At 43.0% G+C, this 18,104-nt stretch overlaps 1 protein-coding gene across 4 annotated transcripts; it reads right to left on the reverse strand.

The window, feature by feature from the left end:
• Positions 1–1,465: 1,465 nt before the first annotated feature.
• On the reverse strand, positions 1,466–14,777 carry AQP11 (aquaporin 11). 4 transcript variants are annotated; one of them, XR_016463481.1, is made up of 5 exons: positions 14,613–14,754; positions 13,663–14,320; positions 8,028–8,144; positions 2,758–3,401; positions 1,468–2,204 (listed from the first exon to the last, which is right to left on the reverse strand). XR_016463481.1 is itself a non-coding variant. In XM_090134136.1 (4 exons), exons 2-4 carry the CDS (start codon positions 14,255–14,257, stop codon positions 3,331–3,333), a joined length of 783 nt encoding a protein of 260 aa, XP_089990262.1. In that variant the 5' UTR covers positions 14,258–14,320; positions 14,700–14,777; the 3' UTR covers positions 1,466–3,330. The 4 variants fall into 4 exon arrangements, 3 of the variants coding, with proteins under 3 accessions (XP_089990262.1, XP_031456937.1, XP_031456938.1); XM_090134136.1 differs by having other exon boundaries at positions 1,466–3,401; positions 14,700–14,777; XM_031601077.2 differs by having other exon boundaries at positions 1,466–3,401.
• Between the last annotated feature and the right edge of the window lie 3,327 nt (positions 14,778–18,104).

Below are 18,104 nucleotides of genomic sequence, written 5' to 3' on the forward strand. Positions count from 1 at the left end.
AACAAGTATTTAGCGTGTTATGCAACAAGACATTCTTCATGAAACTCTGTAGTCAGCTTTGAAATTCAGAGCACAGTAAACATTATGCAGTAAATCTGTAAGCAAATTCTTGGAATCATGAATATTCTTACATTTCTACATTGCACAGCCTGTGTGTGGACTGGTATAATGTGGATGTTGGCACATTTCTGTTTATAAACATGCTCAGGATGATGGGAAATGGTTTTGAGGAAAGGTTTAGGTTGGATGTCAGGGGGAAGTTCTTTACTATGAGAGTGGTGAGGTGCTGGAACAGGCTGCTCAGAGAGGTGTTGATGCCCTGTCCCTAGAGGTGTTCAAGGCCAGGTTGGATGGGGCCCTGAACAGCCTAGTCTAGTATTAAATGGAGAGGTTGGTGGCCCTTCCTGTGGCAGGGGGGTTGGAGTTTGATCCTCAAGGTCCCTTTCAATCCAAGCCACTGTATGATTCTTCTGCAGTTACTCCTGTTTTTAATGTGAAGGAACAAACGTTCTGAACACTTTAATATTTTGTAGTATGCTCCAGCACTGAAGGAATACCTTGAACTCCTGGCAGTGAGCAGTTCAGCTCTCCAGACTGCACAGTCCAAATAAGAAATGTTGGCTGAGGGTAAAATAAACAGTCACCATCCTGTAGAGCCAGCCTGGACTGGCAGAATTTTAAAGTCATCAGCACTGTTACATGCAACCTATACTCTGTACTTTGGGTTACAACAGTGCATGGGATCAACAGAAGCAGCAGAAATACCAACTACCACTTTCTACTGTTTGACCTGAGAGGGAAATGAAAGTTCTGTGCAGTTAACACTTAATATTTTGTTCTTTGCTGAGCCTCTCAATGATGAGCTAAGTGCACTGGACCAATGAGGCTGAGCAGCTGACTGACTTTCAGAGAAGAAAAACTGCTGACTAAGACAGAGACCAGCATCAGCTTAGCTCTGGTATTGAATCATAGAACAGAATTACACAGGTTGGAAAAGACCTTAAAGATCATTAAGTCCAACAGTTGTTGTGGTTGAAGTAAAAAGGTAACATAAGGTTCATGTAGGCCTTACCTGGGTTCTCCTAATCATACTGCCTTACTAGCACCTTCATATACAGAAGGGTAGATATACATGACTTATATATGTCACTTAAAATAATTCAGTGGCTATAAACAGAGCAACTACTTGTTAATTATCCAGATTGATGCAAAATTTGTTTTAAACTATATGCTATGCCAAAATAATAGATGTTCAGATCTGTCATCTTGGCTTTATGGACTTTGACTGCAGGCCTTCAAAAATGATGTGGAAGTAGGGACTCTAATCTGACAGAATTTGGCTTCTATTATGTCTGTATCAGTGCTTTCTCTTTCCTGCTTGCTTCACTTTTATACTTCTTGAAGTTTACTTCTGAGACCTTTATCCTATGGGCCTTATGGGCTCAAAGGAGACATGCAGATGAATTCATGATCTAAGGCTCATTTCCTTAAGAAATGAAGCTACAAACTGGGCTTAAGTACAACAGCGAAGGCAAACCCAGTGCAGAGAAACCAACAAAACATGTAAAGTATGGATCATCTTGAAGTAGATACAAAGGATAAAAAATAAACAGTAAAGCAAGAAAGTGATAGGTAGGAGCCTACTAATGTCTGCTTTAGAAGCAGTACATGGTTTTCAATTAAAGGTTATGTGCATTGGTTTTGTTCTTCTGTTCTAGCAGCCCTTTGTGGTTGTTGTAAAGAAATGGATGAATGTAAGAATGGCTGAAAGATGGAGTCTCAGCAGGTTCAGCCTGGGGTGGGCTGCTTGTGTACAGCTTCTTGCCAAGAGAAGTTTCCTTTGGTAAGCCTACCAGTGGTAAAGTGCTGCTGAAAGATAACTGCACAGTTCTATTCCATTTTGCTGTATTAGCAGACATTTTTTCCTTCTATTATTCTGAAATGAAAGAGTAGAGGGTTTGGGATTAAGACTCTGTTATAAGAAGTCAATGTCCATATAGTTGATTTAATTTTGTAATGTCATCTCAATGAACCTTGGAAAATCAAGAAAAAACGTTATTGCAAGAAGTATGAAATGAAACTACTTCTCAAACTCTTGAAAAAAGGTACCTGACAGCAGTAGTTGCTCAAGACTTGATTCACAATTGCAGTGCATATACCTCATCTGCTTCTTTCTGATCCCCTTTGTTCACCATATTCAAAGCCTGAAAAAAAAATATCCCTAAAACAGAGAGTAGAGGAGCCTAGAACTGGAGTCTTTGTACAACTTGTTGACCATCCTGCCTCTCAAAACTACTTGATCTTAAATTTGAAATGTGTTTTGATGTGTTGCTTACAAAAATGAAACACCAGAAGAAGCTTCATACTGGAACAGAGCTTGAAGGCTGGTACTGCTGGTGCTCTTCAGCTACAAAGGATGTGTTTGTGCCAGTTCAGCAGTCAGCTTTCCTGGTTTTAGTCCTTTTATTACCTTACTATATTGCAAATGCATTTATTTCAAGAACATCTGGTCAGGGTTGCATAACATCAAGGATGCATCAAATTCCATGTGATTCATCCCTACGCAATGTATCTGTTTCTGTGTGTGCAATCTGGGATAAAGTTTGTTTTTTTTTTTTACTTATAATGCACTTTTAGCTGTGTGACTACAGAACTTGCTGCTTTATTATTGCTCTTCCCAATCAAGGTAAACATTCAATAGACTGCAGTGAGACAGTGGGGCAGAACCTTCCTGAAAGGAAGAGAAGGACTACTTACCTGCACTTTACTATTAAAACGCTGCTGGTCCTACAGGTTTGTACTTTTGCTGTAGGTCACCTCTAGAATAGAGCTGTGTCAGTTCTTCTAGGGATCAGAAAACAAATCAGTCTTTTTTCCTCTCAGAGGTTTGTATGTAGCTTGAAAGGGACTGCTGAGGTCACTACAGAGGGAAATCTTCAGTTTTGTTTCTGCAGCTGCTGTCTACATGAAGAAATCCAATAAAATCAAACCCCGAAAGGTCTGGAATTTATCTAAACTTAAGTTTTATATGCCACTGTAATTCAGGTCAGCAAATGGCACTTACGGCTAAAGTGACAAAGTTTCAGTGTTCTAACAGTCTTTCGCATTCATATGGCTTAACTGAAATGCTGGTAGGTATTCTCTGATCTAGTGTTACAAAGGAAGGTTTTGAACACAAAGCTGTAAGTGAAATTTCAATACATGAAATCTGAAAACACAAGTGAAAAGAGGTATGGAAGTCTATGTAAACGCTTTTTCTGAAAGCCTCATTTCATTTGGAAGTGGCTGCATGTTAACTTGTTTGGAAATTCTTCTTTCAACGTAGTCCTACTATAATTCAGATTTTAGTGTCTTCTGGTGTCCAAGAAAGGATTTCCATACAAAAGCCACAAGTACTGTACCTGAAAAGACAAAATACAACACCAGCATTAATTTAAATGTATTTCGAGAATTATGTAGTTCTTCACAGTTGCAACTGCTGCTGAAAATAAGCATTATGTTGAAGTATCTGAGCATCCAACATAAAATAAGGGTTGCTGCTGAACAGAATTCTCAACTGAAAGGGCTAAAGATTGTCAATAGTTTCTGCAAACACAAACTTGTTTGCAAATAAAGCTTCAATCAGCCACACCAGTGATCCTTAGGAGCTGATAGCGCAGTGTTTCTTGGGAAAATAAACCAAAGATGGAACAGTTTGACCAAGTGAAGTCAAAGTGTATGTGACCCCTTTCCAGGTCAATAAGGATATACAAGCATATACAAATATACATATACCCCAATCTCAGCAGACAGGTTAAAACTGAGTCTATGGGCACCACATGTGAACACAGGATAAGGTGAGTTGATTGGCTTGTTTTTTAAGGTCACAACGTAGGGATTATTCTGAAGCTGAAAGCTGGTAGAAGTGAAAATTTAAGTTCTTCATCAAAAGGCACCTAAGTACAGAAAAGTAGACTGACTATTTTCTATCTCTCTTGACAAAATCTGTATGTTCTGATTCAGAAAAGATGATTCTGAAGGAGAGCTTTTATTTTATTTTTCTTAGAAATGCTTACTGAAAGCAGTCTGCCTGGTAACCTCCCACTGAGTGCAGGTTGTTGGGTCAGCATGGCTTTGTTCAGAAAAACTCCAAGGTTGTTTTAATGTTGCTGCATGCTTCTCCTGAAGGCTTTCTCAATGTCCAAACCTCCCAAGCCACAACTGCCTGCCAATACTGAGAAGAGTTAATCTGTCATCTTTGTGACTACTCTTCAAATGACTGTTGGCAGCTATTAATCAGCTCCTCATTTCATCTTTGTCAGACTAAATAAGACCAGTTCCCTCAGCATTCCCTTGGCGACCAGCTACTCCAGGCCCTTCACTATTTTGATAGTCTTCCGTGGGATTTATTTTGAATTAGGGGATTTCAGCTCAGACATGTTCTAGACTTGAATAGAAGGAGATAGCAATATCCCACTTCTCCAAATCATGTAGTTATTGTATCTTGCAGATACAATAAACAGTTGTGCCCTTGATAAATTTGTGCTGTCTTAGTTCCAGTGAAGTCATATTTCAGTTGAGCTTTGACCTTTCTGATTCTGTTCCAAAGTGCCTGTGCAAAGCTGTGTATGCTTCTTTTGCTGCTTATCCCTGTTTCTATGCCTTACCTGCTCTCCTTTGCTCATGGGGAGTCTTCTTGTCAACAGGGAAAGGCTTTCCATCAAAATGTTCAGGCTGTGTGATGGATTGTTCCTACACTAAGCTCTCAGTAAGCTTTTTGGAAAAAAAAAAAAAAAAAAAAAAAAAGCTTTTCATGGAACACTTCTCCCTTTGTGGCAGCTTCCCAGGGAATTCTACTTAGCATTTCCCTATCTAAGCACAATTTAGTTCTGAAGTCCAAACCACTCTGCTGTTTACCTTTCCAGTCTTCTGAACCCTGAACTCTTGTAAGGACTTCAGCCCATACTGCCACATTCACCACCAGCTCTTCCCAATTTGTGAGCAAAATCACTCATTGACCCATGTGTTTTTGAATTAAGACTTCAAATGAGAAATTTTTTCTTGCACTCACTCATATGCATGGGTTTTGTTCTCTCAGGTGATGCCTCCATAGCTGAAAACTCCTGGGAGTACAGGAATCAGGGAGAAGATTTCTGCTACTCGTTTGCTGAGAGTCTTCTTTGCTACCTATACTTGTCCAGTCCTCCACCAAGATATCCCAATATTACTTCCCCTCCAATCTAGATGCAGCAACTCTCAGACAGGCACATCCCTGGCATTGCACTGGAGTTCTTTTCCCATGGTCAAGGATCTTGTTAGCATGGAGCACCGCTCTCTCTTTCCTTTCCCTGCCCATAAATCACAGAATTACCAAGGTTGGAAAAGACCTCCAAGATCATTCTGTCCAGCTGTCCCCCTACCACCAATATTTCCCCACTAAACCATGCCCCTTAGTACAACATCTAAACATTTCTGGAATACAATGAACGTGCTCCAGCTGTCATGCTACCCCACCAAGTCACTGATGTCCCTGAGGTGCTAACGGCGTCACTGCAAATGGACTTGAAATTCTTGTTTTCTTACTTAAATTTCACATTTGAACCTGATAGAAGCTCAAATATCCTCTTCTCTCAGCAGAGAAGTGAAAATCTTACCTGTACCCTTGCTAACCTCTTCCATTTACATCTACTCCAGAGTGACTTCTGTGGCATTTATTTTCTAATCTGATGTTGAAGAAATCATTTTCTTTTAAAGAACAGCAGTAATCTTTCAGGTAAAACCGATCCAAATGAGGATCAGTGACCATTTCTCTTACAGTGCTAGAAATTTAGCAGCATAGAGAGCCTTATTTCATTGCTCTCATGCCCAATATCTTGTTACCAGCTCTTCCTGCCATCTCCCTGATACTGAAAGAGAAGCATTAAGTCAGTCACAATCATCACTAATGGTGCAACCATGCCTGGACAACTGGCATGAACTACACTGGCAGTGAAACAGCAACTGTCTTTGTTCCACCAGAACTTTTACATTCATGGTACCAATTCAAGTTGTAAATATTTGCTGACATCTATATTCACTACAACTGTTAGCTGCTTTAATGCTACTGAAGAATCACTGAAACTTCAGGTGAAAACGCTTTGAAAAATGAGTTCTTAATATATATATAATAGTTCTAAGATAATATTCACTGAAGACACTTATGACACCTGTTGATTTGCTTATCCTACTAGAAAACTTCAATTTCCTCCTCTTCTTGTGAAGGTGATGATCTTTCTCTTGTTCCAAGGGTACTTTCTATGAAAATTGTTTTAAAATTGCAGTTCAGAACTGGATTGTTTGTAGCTCTGGGTATCCATTATATACTGAATGGTCTCTCCTGGTCATCACTGTATTTGCTATGCTCATAGATGAGATCATACTACACTTTGCACAGGCAATTGGAAGTTTCATGGTACACTATTCTGTGTTTCTGCACATGCTGATTACTGAGACACATCACAAAAACCCCTAAGCAACAGTCTCCTAACAGAATTTCTTGAACAAGAAAATAATTTAACTATGATTAAATTAAGATGCTGATACTGAGAAAAGTCAGACCTCAAATGAGCATGTAACAATGACTCTGTGGGTGTCTAGGAAGTCTGGGATTATCCACAGACATGTGGACTCTGAAAGCAGGAAAGCAGTCCTTGCCAACTACATATAAAATATTCCTTCCCTCATCATTATCTTCTTTAAGAATTTGTATTAGAAATCCTTTTAATAAGAATTTTCTTTTCATAACAGGTACCTTCCTAGATACCTCATTATTTGGCCCAGTTCTGGAAGAATTATTTATATTATTTACTTATTTTCAATAAGTGCCAGTAAAATGTCATTTCAAGTTAGGTGAAACGCCTCACATCTAACATTTCATGCTAGAGTTATAGATTTGCACTCGAGTATTAATTCAGTTTTGAAAAAGATCTCTACACTTCCACCTCAGGCACCTTAACATTCTTGGTAAAATAAGTTCTATGTACCCATGAATATCCATGCTTTATACCTGGTCTACTGCAGTAGTGACACTTCACAACAAGCGCTCTGTCCCCAGGATTCACATCCTTACAGCTACTTGGTCTGGAGTTCATTTCCCTGATAAACTAGAGACAGTATCTGACATTTTCTGTATGTGTTCTCTGTATGTTGCTGATGATAAGCTGCTGCTCGTGCATCTTCTGCTAGGAACCAGGTGATGTTCACCAGCTTTGCCTAGGACATTCCATCAGCTATATTAACTAGAACAGCTGTTGTCAAGCTTACTCTGTTGAGCAGTTACCCTGCTTAGATGTGTAATTTTAAAAACTTTAAAAACCCTCCATTTTAGTTAAGACTTCATTAAAATATTCTTTCTCCATTTTTGAAAGTCACCTCAAAATAATTTTTTTTCCTTCTTTCTGCATGTTATTTGTTACAACTGAAGCCTTTTGCGATGTTTTCTGTCCACGTTTTACTACTCACCTTATTTTCAGTACCACAACGGCCCCTTCTAATAGGATCAACAGTCACAAAAGGACTTGGGATTAGCTGAGTGCCTCTTTATATACTCTCTAAGCAGAAAGCTCAAGATTTGGAGGGAGAAACTGTAAACAATCAACAGCATGAAGCATTTTCATCTGCATCAGATGAATCGGAATGTAAGTTAGCAAAGCTTCAGTTACTCATGGCTATTCCTTATTCTTAAACCAAGAACAGATTGTTTCTAACAGTGACTGGGGGAAAAACATAGAAATGTAAAGCTTTGACATGATGGAGATAAAAAAGATTTGACATTTGATGATGATAATTGAGATAGCATATTGCCCTAATGTGATTTATCTTTAATTTAATCATCCTCATATTCTTGTATACAAAGTAAGACAGAAACTAGAAAAATGCTAAACAGTTTGTCTCTCTTGAGTTTTTTAGGCTAAGAATTACTTTCAGATTGCCTCTTCTCCTTTTTAATACTCTCTTCAATCACATACTAAGTAACACTTTCTTAAATACATGAAGTATTATGAACTTACCTAAGCATGGTGCTATCCAATATACCAGTGAATAAATAAGAAATCTGTCATAGAAACAATGTGGATGTAATGAAAAAGCCAATGCTGGGTTAAATATTGCTCCTGTAAGATTTCCACCTGAAACAAAACAGGAACAACATGAAGTCAAACAATCTTTCTTAATATTCATTCTAAATGAAATACTGAAACACGTGTGCACAATGCTACAAGAAATGCATACCCTGCAATAAAATACACTAGAAGAAACCACTTGAGCAGATGAACTCTTCTGCAGTTTTTTACTGTACATGTTTAACTGATGCAGAAAGTGAAGCATCTTTCCTTCCCTCTGTCTTCAGATGTAAATGAAGTTGCCTCAATTTTACTTACTAACTGCCCCACACCTGTTTTATCAATCCTACACAGTAGTCATTGTGTCTATGTACATCATTGTATCTATTTAGTTTCTTTAACCTTATTCTTGTTTGTGCTAGGCCAATTAACCAGTGTGAGCTTTGACATTGCTCTGTATACAAACACTGTGTTGCTGTAATCCTCATTTGTCAGGAAAGTTTCACGAAGATCTTTGTTATTCCCTTCTGTATTTCTCCCTCCATGCGCTCCCCAGTATTTCGTTGGCCATTATTACAGTTCAGAAAGGTTTTAGAAAGAAATACAGAATTAAAAACATCACTTGAACGTTTGTCACTTGAAAATGTCATGCATGTTACTTGAACCTCAGGATATAAGATGCAGATGCACCTCAGCAATTTCAGACCATTCTGTCTTCATTGTAATACTGCCTGTAAATTAAGAACAGAACTCAAAAAGGGGGAGTTTTGTCTTTCACTAATGAAATATTTTCTCCAAGTAAATACCCAGATATGAAGTTAGATATTAGGAGGAAGTTTTTCTCACAGAGGGTGGTGAGGCACTGGAACAGGTTGCCCAAGGAGGCTGTGGATGCCCCATCCCTGGAGGCATTCAAGGCCAGGCTGGATGTGGCTCTGGGCAGCCTGGTCTGCTGTTTGGTGACCCTGCACATAGCAGGGGGTTGGAACTGGATGAGCATTGAGCTCCTTTGCAACCCAGGCCATTCTGTGATTCTGTGTCCTTTACCAATCTGTGTATGGCCTGCATCCTTAGCTTCTGAGTCATTCTTTAATATTCAAAGGCATCATTTTCTCTTCCTCTTAGGAAGGTTTGGGTTTTTTTTTTTTTTTTTTTTACTATTTGCAACATCAGTTTTGATCTGATATGCACTGTGTTGAAAACTAAGTCAGTGCAAGACAAAATGTAAAAAATAACAAAAAACAATCCAAATATTTTGAACTGAGAATAGAAATCTAAAGGGAGGGTTGGTAGTTTTCAAAATACTTACTATAGAATCTGATGTTATTTGTTGGATTAAGTTGCGTGATATACTTAAGTAACTTACACATGTACCCAGTGACAGACAAACACTGATTTCCACCAATTTAACTCAGTCCCTTGTGGAAAAAAAAAATGGCATTTTCATGTTTTGGAGCCCTTCACGTTTATCAGTTTAGATGGGTATAAGCCATAAAAATATGGCTATACTTTAACACTTCATCCAAATCAAAGCTGACATAGAGCCAGAGATATTCCTTTTTGCAGTCCTTTTTAGACAGCAGTTATCCACGTGGCTTTTAGACACACAGTAGAAGATAAATCATGCATGAAAATGTGATACAATACATACGAGATGCATTTTGTAACATTTCTGATTCATGCCTGACTGCAGTGTACACGTCCTCAGGGCACAATCAGTGTAAAAAGAAACCATGAGCACGGAGGTTTTTTTCTGAGTTTGATTCAGCTATCAGAGGTCCCAGCTAAACCACTGCATCTTTCCAACTGAAATCTTGGAGGATCATCATTCATACAATATTCTAAACTAACTGATGTTTTTGTAGGAAAAATGGTGTTGGGACCAGGTTGCCTAAATCAGTGCCAGCTGCCTAACCTTTTGGTGCTGAGTGAGAAGAAAGAGTTGTTCCTCTTAAAGAAGCATTCCACTTCTTTCTGCACAGTTAATGGAGAGGCATAGATTCCCTAAGAACAATCCAGCCCAGCTAAGTTAAGAATCTGTCCTTCAAAGCATGGGTACCAGAGGCTGGCCTGCTGCAGGCCTCATTTACAAGGTGCTCATTCATTCAAAGCACTGCTCTTCCAACTGGGGAAATACTTCCCTAGCAGAGCTGGTGAATTGATCTGGGATGAACATAATCATCCCGTGGAGGCAACAGTTGTCAATGCAAAGCACGAAGCCCCATATTTGGCACAGAAATATACAGAAATTGTATGCTATTTCTAACCTGGAAAAGGAAAAAAGCAGCACCTGCAAGCTGTAATGAAGCACGGCCCACTTAGCACATCATGCAGGAGAGAGGAGGTGGACAGATGGTGGCTGGGGCCATGCAGAGCTGCACACTGACACCAAGTGCACCATGCAGGTTGTGGATGTCCCCCAGGTGCTATCGCTGCTGCTACTGCTTGGTGTGCTATCAGTGGCCTTTTGAAGTGCAGGACAGCAGGGTGTGCCCAGGGGAATCTATGTGCATGTATGTGAGCAGAGGGAAAAAGGCTGGAAGAATAGTCTGAGAACCTGTCAGGAGCCCTATGTGTACCTGGCTAACCTTCCACTGAAAAGGTCTGCTACAGTGCAAGCCTCTCACTTCATCACAGAAATACACACGAGTGAGTTCCCACGCTGCCTGCAATACCTCAGCAGTAGGAACACTGGGGTTTATGCCCTCCATTGCTTCAAGAGGCTTCAAATCACAGTTCAGGAGAGCGCAGCAGGGGGAGGATGTCACCTATCAGTCCCCCTTTGAACCTGAGCACACAGCAAAGAACACAAACCCTGGGAAGCATGGAGCAGCGAACAAGAACTTTTTTTTTTACAGCAGCCTTCAATATAGATTTTAAAATAGCAGGAAGGAAAATATCCAGGGCACAGCAGATCTGGTATTTCCTAGAAATAAATCTCTGCAGATGGACTGGATAATCAGCTGCCTCCTGTAAGAAACAAGAGAGGAAGCCAGCTTGGCCCAGAACACTGGGCATGAAGTCTTTGTATGAGCCAGCTAAGACAAAGCTGTGTGGCACGTATTATTTTACAAGAATACTTGCTCAGTAGCAAAGGAATGTTAAGAATCAGGAATCCAGCTTTCTATGCCTGGAGAAGAGGTAGCAAAATCCTTGGCTACACTTTCACCTACCATTTCAGGAATGTTCTTCATGTGCTAACACACAGTTACACTTTGCTTCTACATTCAAATATTAATTTCAGAAAGTAGTTCAAGTTGCTAATTAACGAAATTCTCCACGGGGTTTTAATCTTTCAGATATTAGCTAACTTGAGCTAAGCATAACGAGTAAGGCTTCTTTTTTTTCCGGTGAATACATCTGAAAATTTGACTGTGCTTTTCATCTTACTGTATTAGTTCAACCTTTGGGCCAAGAAGTCAGTAACACTGCAGACATCTGTAGATAAGGCAGTGATTTCCTCCCATAGATCGCTCATTTCCTAGGTGAGTTGGGGGTCCTGCTGGACGCACACGAGCCAGCAGTGTGTGCCTGCAGCCTAAGAGCCATCAGTCCCCTGAGCTGTATCAACAGAGGGCCATGAAGATGCTCAAAGGGCTGGAGCACCTGTCCTGTGAAGAAAGACTGAAAGAGCAGAAGGGGTTCAGCCTGCAGAAGAAAAGGCTATAGAGACTTTATTGCTGTCCTCCAGTACTAGAAGGGAGCTTATTAGCAGGAGGTGGACTGATTTTTCACACGGTCTGATAATGACAAGACAAGGGGGGATGGCTTTTAGCTTAAAGTGGGGAAATTTAGGTTAGATGTAAGGTGGAAATTCTTTACTCAGAAGGCAGTGAGGCCCTGGCAATGATGCCCAGAAGCTGTGGGTGCCCCATCTCTGGAGGTGCCAAATGCCAGACTGGATGGGCCCTGGGCAGCCTGAGCTGGTGGGGGGCAACCAGCCCATGGCAAGGGATGAAACTGGGTGGGCTCTTCTCCTAGCCAATGATTCTGTATTCTATGACTTCCTCCGCAGAGGCTGTAGCCAAAGCCAGTATGAGAAGCTCCATAACCACCTCTGTCTCACCTCCCCATGCCCCAAAGCACAGCATCTTCTTCCCAGAATCTCCCTGTAACGCAGTCCCAAGTGACCAGTGACACAGTTCTGGCATCTCACTGGGGAGAACACAAAGAATCCCACTGACTCCATAGGAGTTCCTTGCCCTGACCTGCAGTGCAAGGGACAATCCCAGCTCTGGGAGGTGACGCAGAGGCAAAAGTAAGGACAGGGACACAAAGGGCAATGCAGGGACATGAAATTTGTAGGTGCTGTGATACTACAGGCAACAAACTGTTTGGTTTTTTTTGCAAATAGTTCCACAAGTACTTTGAACTGTGCACACATTCTACAAATAACCATTCCTGCTTCCAACATTTTCTAACAGTTAACCACTGCACCAATATGAATTATGTATTATTTTAATGCAGAACCTTTCTTCTGCAGGCCTGCATGCTCAGCATCTTTCCCTGATGCAGACTGCTGCTATCCTGCAATGCCTCTTCAAAATCTGAGCAGTGTGGTACGCATAGAATCATCAGACTGTATAATGTCAGGTTATGAAACCAAATCTTCACTGAAATATTTTAACAAGGGTTAAGAGCTTCACAGAGCACGATCTGCTTGCAGATTAGATGTTTTGCATGCACAACTCATTTCATTCTTAACACATGCCACAGGAGCTAACCAAACTTTAAATATAAACTCCAGATGAACTCAGAATTTGTAGGACCATTTCATAGAATCACAGTTTGAGCTGGAAGGGATCAGTAAAGGTTATCTAGTCCAACTTCCCTCAATGATCAGGAGGAACATGTACAGCTCAAAGCCCTGTCCAGCCTGATCTTGAATGTCTCCAAGAAGGGGGTATAAACCACCTCTCTGGGTAACCTGGGCCAGTGCTTCACAACTCTTATCACAATAAAACCTTTTCTTCATATCCAATCTAAATATCCCGTCTTTTAGTTTGAAATCATTTCCCTTTGCCTCATCACCACAGACCTGCTCTGTCCCCTTCTTTCTTACAGTCCCCTTTCATATACTGAAAGGCTGCTATCAGGTCACCTCCCAGCCTCCTCTTCTCCACACTGCACAGCCCCAGCTCTCTCATCCTGTCCTTGTAGGAGAGGTGTTCCATCCCTTGGATCATTTTTGTGGCCCTTTTCTGGGTGCTCTCCAACAGCTTCATGTTTCTCCTGTACTGAGGACTCCAGATCTGGATGCAGTACTCCAGGTGAGGCATCATCAGTACAGAGTAGAGGGGCAGGATCATCCCCTCACCCTCTGGCCTGATGCAGCCCAGGACACAGCTGGTTTTCTGGGCTGTGAGGACACAGTGCTGGCTCATGTCCAGTTGCCATCTACCAGCACTCCTAAATCCATTTCCATGATGTTTCTTTTTTCCTAACTGAAGAAAACAAATTTTGCATCTTGATTTCCTGCTTTAATAGGAGAGTTGGACTAGATGATCTTCGACCCCTTCGATCCTGTGATATTTAAATTTCCTTTAAAGCACCTGATTGCAATAACAGCGAAAAAAGGACTAACCTGCAAACACCAGCATGGTGATGAGGAGAGCAACCGCATGGACTCTGTAGCTGGGCTTAATGTTTTCCACTTGCAGGATGGTCAACTGGAAAACGACAGAGAACAGCAGCTCTATGCAGAACGCCTGCACCTCCGTTGTCTGCATGGGGTTGCCACAACCCTGAGTGAGCGCTCCCGGATGGGATTCTGCCATCTCCAACCTCCAGATAAAGTGCATAAAGACCCTGGCCAACACTGCAGCGACGAACTGCGCACTGATCATCAGTCCCCTCGCCCTGACTGAGGTCCGTCCACCCCACAGGGGTTGCAGGGTGCCACAAGGGTTGCACGTGCTGCCGGGCAGCGTCAAGCCGTGCAGGACGGTGAAGCCGTAGGTGAGGGTGAGGGCGGTGTGCGGCCTGGGCTCCGTGTTGCCCAGCAGGCTGAGCTCGTTGGTGCAGGCGCACACCTGGAAGGTGCTCAGCAGCTCCAGGAGGAACGAGCAAAGGCGTGGGTGTTTGTGCAGGCGGCGATGAGCCAAACTCCGGCACAGGCCCACGGTCGCCACAACGGCTGCCATCAGTCCCAGCGACGTCCAGATGCCACCCGCAGCCATGGCCACAGTCCTCACTCGCTGAGTGACTGGAAAGAGGAGTTCGCTCCGCTCCAGCCTTACTGCCTGTGGGGAGAAAGGAAGAAAGAGGGAGGGAAAATAGCAACATTGGTCTTACAAGGTAGGAGGCGGCTTCTTTCCCCACCTGCTTGCAGCTGAGAGGTCTTTGCCCTCAGCTTGGCTCAGCCTGAGGGGGGAGCGGGCACGGGGATCCCCGTCCCACAGCGGCGGGGGAAGGAGGACCGCTCTCCCCTCAGGAACGTCTCTCCCTTCAGTCTGCGGGGGAAGAAGGGTGCCGTCCCTGAGGTGAAGACAGCCCCACAGGAGAAAGCCACCCGCGAGAAAAGAAGAGACGAACCGATTCCTCTCGCAGCCGGTTTGGAAGCGTGTATAAATCAGAGAATAACCGCGCAGCAGGACAAGTAACACCCAACCCAGCGCTCACCGCCGCCCGCCCTCCTCACAGCGGGGCGGCCGCGGCCCCCGGCGGTGCTGCGCATGCGCGAAGTCGGCTCCGCTGCTTGTGGGGGGGGCGCGAGCAGGGCGCTTTCCCGCCCTTTGGCGCAGAGGTGACAGCGATGGCAGCGCTGGGGTTTTACGCGCCTCTACGCCCACCTCTCCCTCTTGCACAACTTCGGGCGTAGCTCCCTCGGGAGCGTGTAAAAGTGGAATAAAGCGGCGAGTTGGCGTCCACGGGGTGCAGGAGAGGGTGGCTGTGGGCTGATCCCGGGGGAAGGCTTTGAAAAATCTTTCCCTGAGGGCAGCGCAGTGCGAGGTGCAGGTGTGGGTTGGACCCGCCGCCTCCGTGCTGCCTGAGGGGGAAAACGGCCCTGATAGGGTGCCAGGACGACAGCGGCAATCCTCAATGGAAATAACGCTAAAAATAGCTTTTGTCCTCATGCTGCAGAAGATCTTTTTATCAGGGAGGCCCCGAAGGACCTCAGGTGGCCTGGAGAAGTTGAGATTTCCTCCTTTAGGATGTTTTTCTGTGTCTTGTGGCTGAGAAGAATCGTGGAATCATAGTGTGTCCAGGATGGAAAGTACCCATAGGGATCATCAAGGCCAGCTCCTGCTCTATGCAGGGTGTGTTGGTTGAGCTTCTGTGAATTACTTATTTACTTTGTTGTTTCAGCTTCAGATTTAGTCCTTACATCCTTATAAGAGAAGAAAATAATCCCAGAAGTTTCTTTTCCTGGGCTCTTGTGCCTAACAGAAGTATTCTTAAGGTTTTAGTCTGATCTCCTGGAAGCCAAAGGGAATCGAATGCCCAAATGTCAGATGCTGTTTGCTTTAAATTACAAGGACCTTTCCGCAGTGTGAAAAGTGTAGAAGTGCTTGAAATGGACCACAAGTTTGCAGATGACCCCAAGCTGTGTGGTGCAGTTGACGTGTCTGGGGAATGGGATGCCATGCAGGGAGACTCAGGCTGAGCAATGGGATCAGGAGAACCTCATGAGGTTCAACAAAGCCAAGTACAAAGTCTGCATCTAGGTCAAGGCAACCCCTAGTATCAGTACAAGCTGGGGGATGTAAGCATGGAGCACAGCCCTGCTGGAAATGACCTGGGAGTGCTGGTAGGTGGCAGCTGGACATGAGCTAGGCTGTCCTCACAGCCTAGAAAGCCAACCATATGCTGGGCTGCACCAAAAGAAGCATGGCCAGCAGGGCGAGGGAGGTAATCCTGCCCCTCTGCTCTGCACTGATGACGCCTCACCTGGAGTACTGCATCCAGATCTGGAGTCTTCAGTACAGGAGAAACATGGGGCTGTTGGAGCGCATCCAGAGGAGGGCCACAAAAATGATCCAAGGGATGGAACGCCTCTCCTACGAGGACAGGGTGAGAGAGGTGGGGCCAGGAGAAGAGGAGGCTGGGAGGTGACCTGATAGCAGCCTTTCAGTATATGAAGGGGGGGGGGTGTAAGAAAGAAGGAAGACTCTTTAACAGGATCTGTTGTGATAGGACAAGGGGAAATGGTTTCAAACTAAAAGAGGGGAGATCTAGATTGGATGTAAGGGAAAGGTTTTATGATAAGATTGGTGAGGCTCTGGAACTGTTTGCCCCCTCCCTGGAGACGTTCATAGCCAGACAGGACCGTGCTCTGAGCACCCTGATCTAACTGTAGATGTCGCTGTTCATCGCAGGGAAGTTGGACCAGTTGATCTTTGAGCGTTCCTTCCAGCTCATATGATGACCTCCAAAGAGAAGTGGGTGTGAAGTATTTTCATGATTCAGTATTCTTACCACAAGGTGGCACCAAAGATGGACTCTCACCACACCTCACAGGAATCACTTTTGACCGAGATCTACACAGTGTAATAATTCTTGCAGGAAAGCAGAACACAGACACGTGGCTTCCAAGCAGCTAAAGCAAACCCTTACTTTTATGGTCAGTCTACCATAAAGGCCAAAGTTGCAAACTATAGAATCATTTCTCGTGCAAGGTATCACATGACAAACTCTTGCTTTCTGAAATGTAGGACTGTTGAGACATCTCATCTTAAGAGGTTTGGATAGAAAAGTATTTAGAAGGATCACCTTCCAAGGTGATCATTTGGCTTTGAGAAATGGGGATGTTTTACAACATAGGGGTAAAAATCTCCACAACAGTTGAGCAGTGATAATGTAAAGAAGGGAAAGGAATAAGTGATGGAGTGGTTAATGTTTGGCTTTTATTGTTTCTACAAGATTAGATGTCAACAAATGTGAGGCAAGGCAGGAGACATAACAACTGCAATAAGTCTTTGATAAGTCCTGAAGCACTTTTGTGAAAAAGCAATTGCTTTTTGCAATGGTGGCTTTCTGTGCTCTACAGTAGTAGTAGAGAAAAAAAAAAATAAAAATCAGTGGTATCCAAGATTTTGGAAGAAATGAAGCAATGCTATATTAGAATAGAGGGTCAGTATAATAAAGTGATTGTTTTGTAAGCAGCAGCTGCAGCTTTAGGAGACAAGGACTCACTTCTAAAAGGTAGTAATTGAATGAATTAATTCTGAATGCTTAAAAAGCAATTGTGCTACAAATACTGAGCAATATCAGCATCTGAAAATCCTGTAATTTCACAGCCTGTGTCAAAGCATCCCCCTGCAGCTTTGAAATGCCTCTTTCCTCATGCTTCAGACATGCTTCTGTGAGAAGTTCTGTGCAGGATTAGTGACACTTGGTTTTCTATAGCTTTGTGTGCAACGTCAGTAATCACTGTGTTCATTCTGTTTCCTATGGATGTCACTGCTGCAATGAGCTGTGTTGTCTGTTGTCTGTTGTCACTTTCCTACAGCCTCTCACTTCTGTAATCTGTGGTGCTGTTCCCCCAGTACTTACAGATCCCTATATATCTACAGCCTGCTTTCAAAAAAGCCTTAGCAGTCTGTTGGACTCCACCCTTTTAGAACACTGCGTTTTCTTTGGCCACCAGATGGTAGTGTCATTCCAAACAACTGCTTTTGATATCCTATGGCAATTTTCTTTTTTGTTCTTGCCACTGATAGGTGAGAATCTGGACCTTCTAGGTACAGGTGCAACCCTTCAGTTTATAATCTGTAAAAATGCATGTTCACACCTGGAATATCTTTTAAAGATAATTTTATAAATTCTCTCTTAATTTCTGTAAACTGAACGAATTGAATTCATTACCTGATGTAGGGAACCTGCTTTGGCAGGGGGGTTGGACTCGATGATCTCTGATTCTGTGATTGTGTGATTGTTTTCTTCTTCCCTGTAGCACTGCTGGCTTCATATCTTATTCCAGATCTTCCTTGTGCCTTCTCTCTCCTCTCCTCCACGTACCAGATTCTCCTCATGCTCCTGTCTGCTCTGTACAGGGATGTACGTATTTTCCTTTCTCTCCAGTAC

This window comes from Phasianus colchicus, chromosome 1 (assembly GCF_987193195.1).
Source record: "Phasianus colchicus chromosome 1, bPhaCol1.hap1.1, whole genome shotgun sequence".
Lineage (NCBI taxonomy): Eukaryota > Metazoa > Chordata > Aves > Galliformes > Phasianidae > Phasianus > Phasianus colchicus.

Coding starts and splice junctions, on each gene's coding strand:
- AQP11 (XM_090134136.1), bottom strand. CDS start 14,257: ATGGCTGCGGGTGGCATCTGGACGTCGCTGGGACTGATGGCAGCCGTT. Junction 8,145..13,662: donor CACCATGCTGGTGTTTGCAG/GTTAGTCCTTTT, acceptor GTTTTGTTTCAG/GTGGAAATCTTACAGGAGCA. Junction 3,402..8,027: donor TTGGATAGCACCATGCTTAG/GTAAGTTCATAA, acceptor TTGTCTTTTCAG/GTACAGTACTTGTGGCTTTT.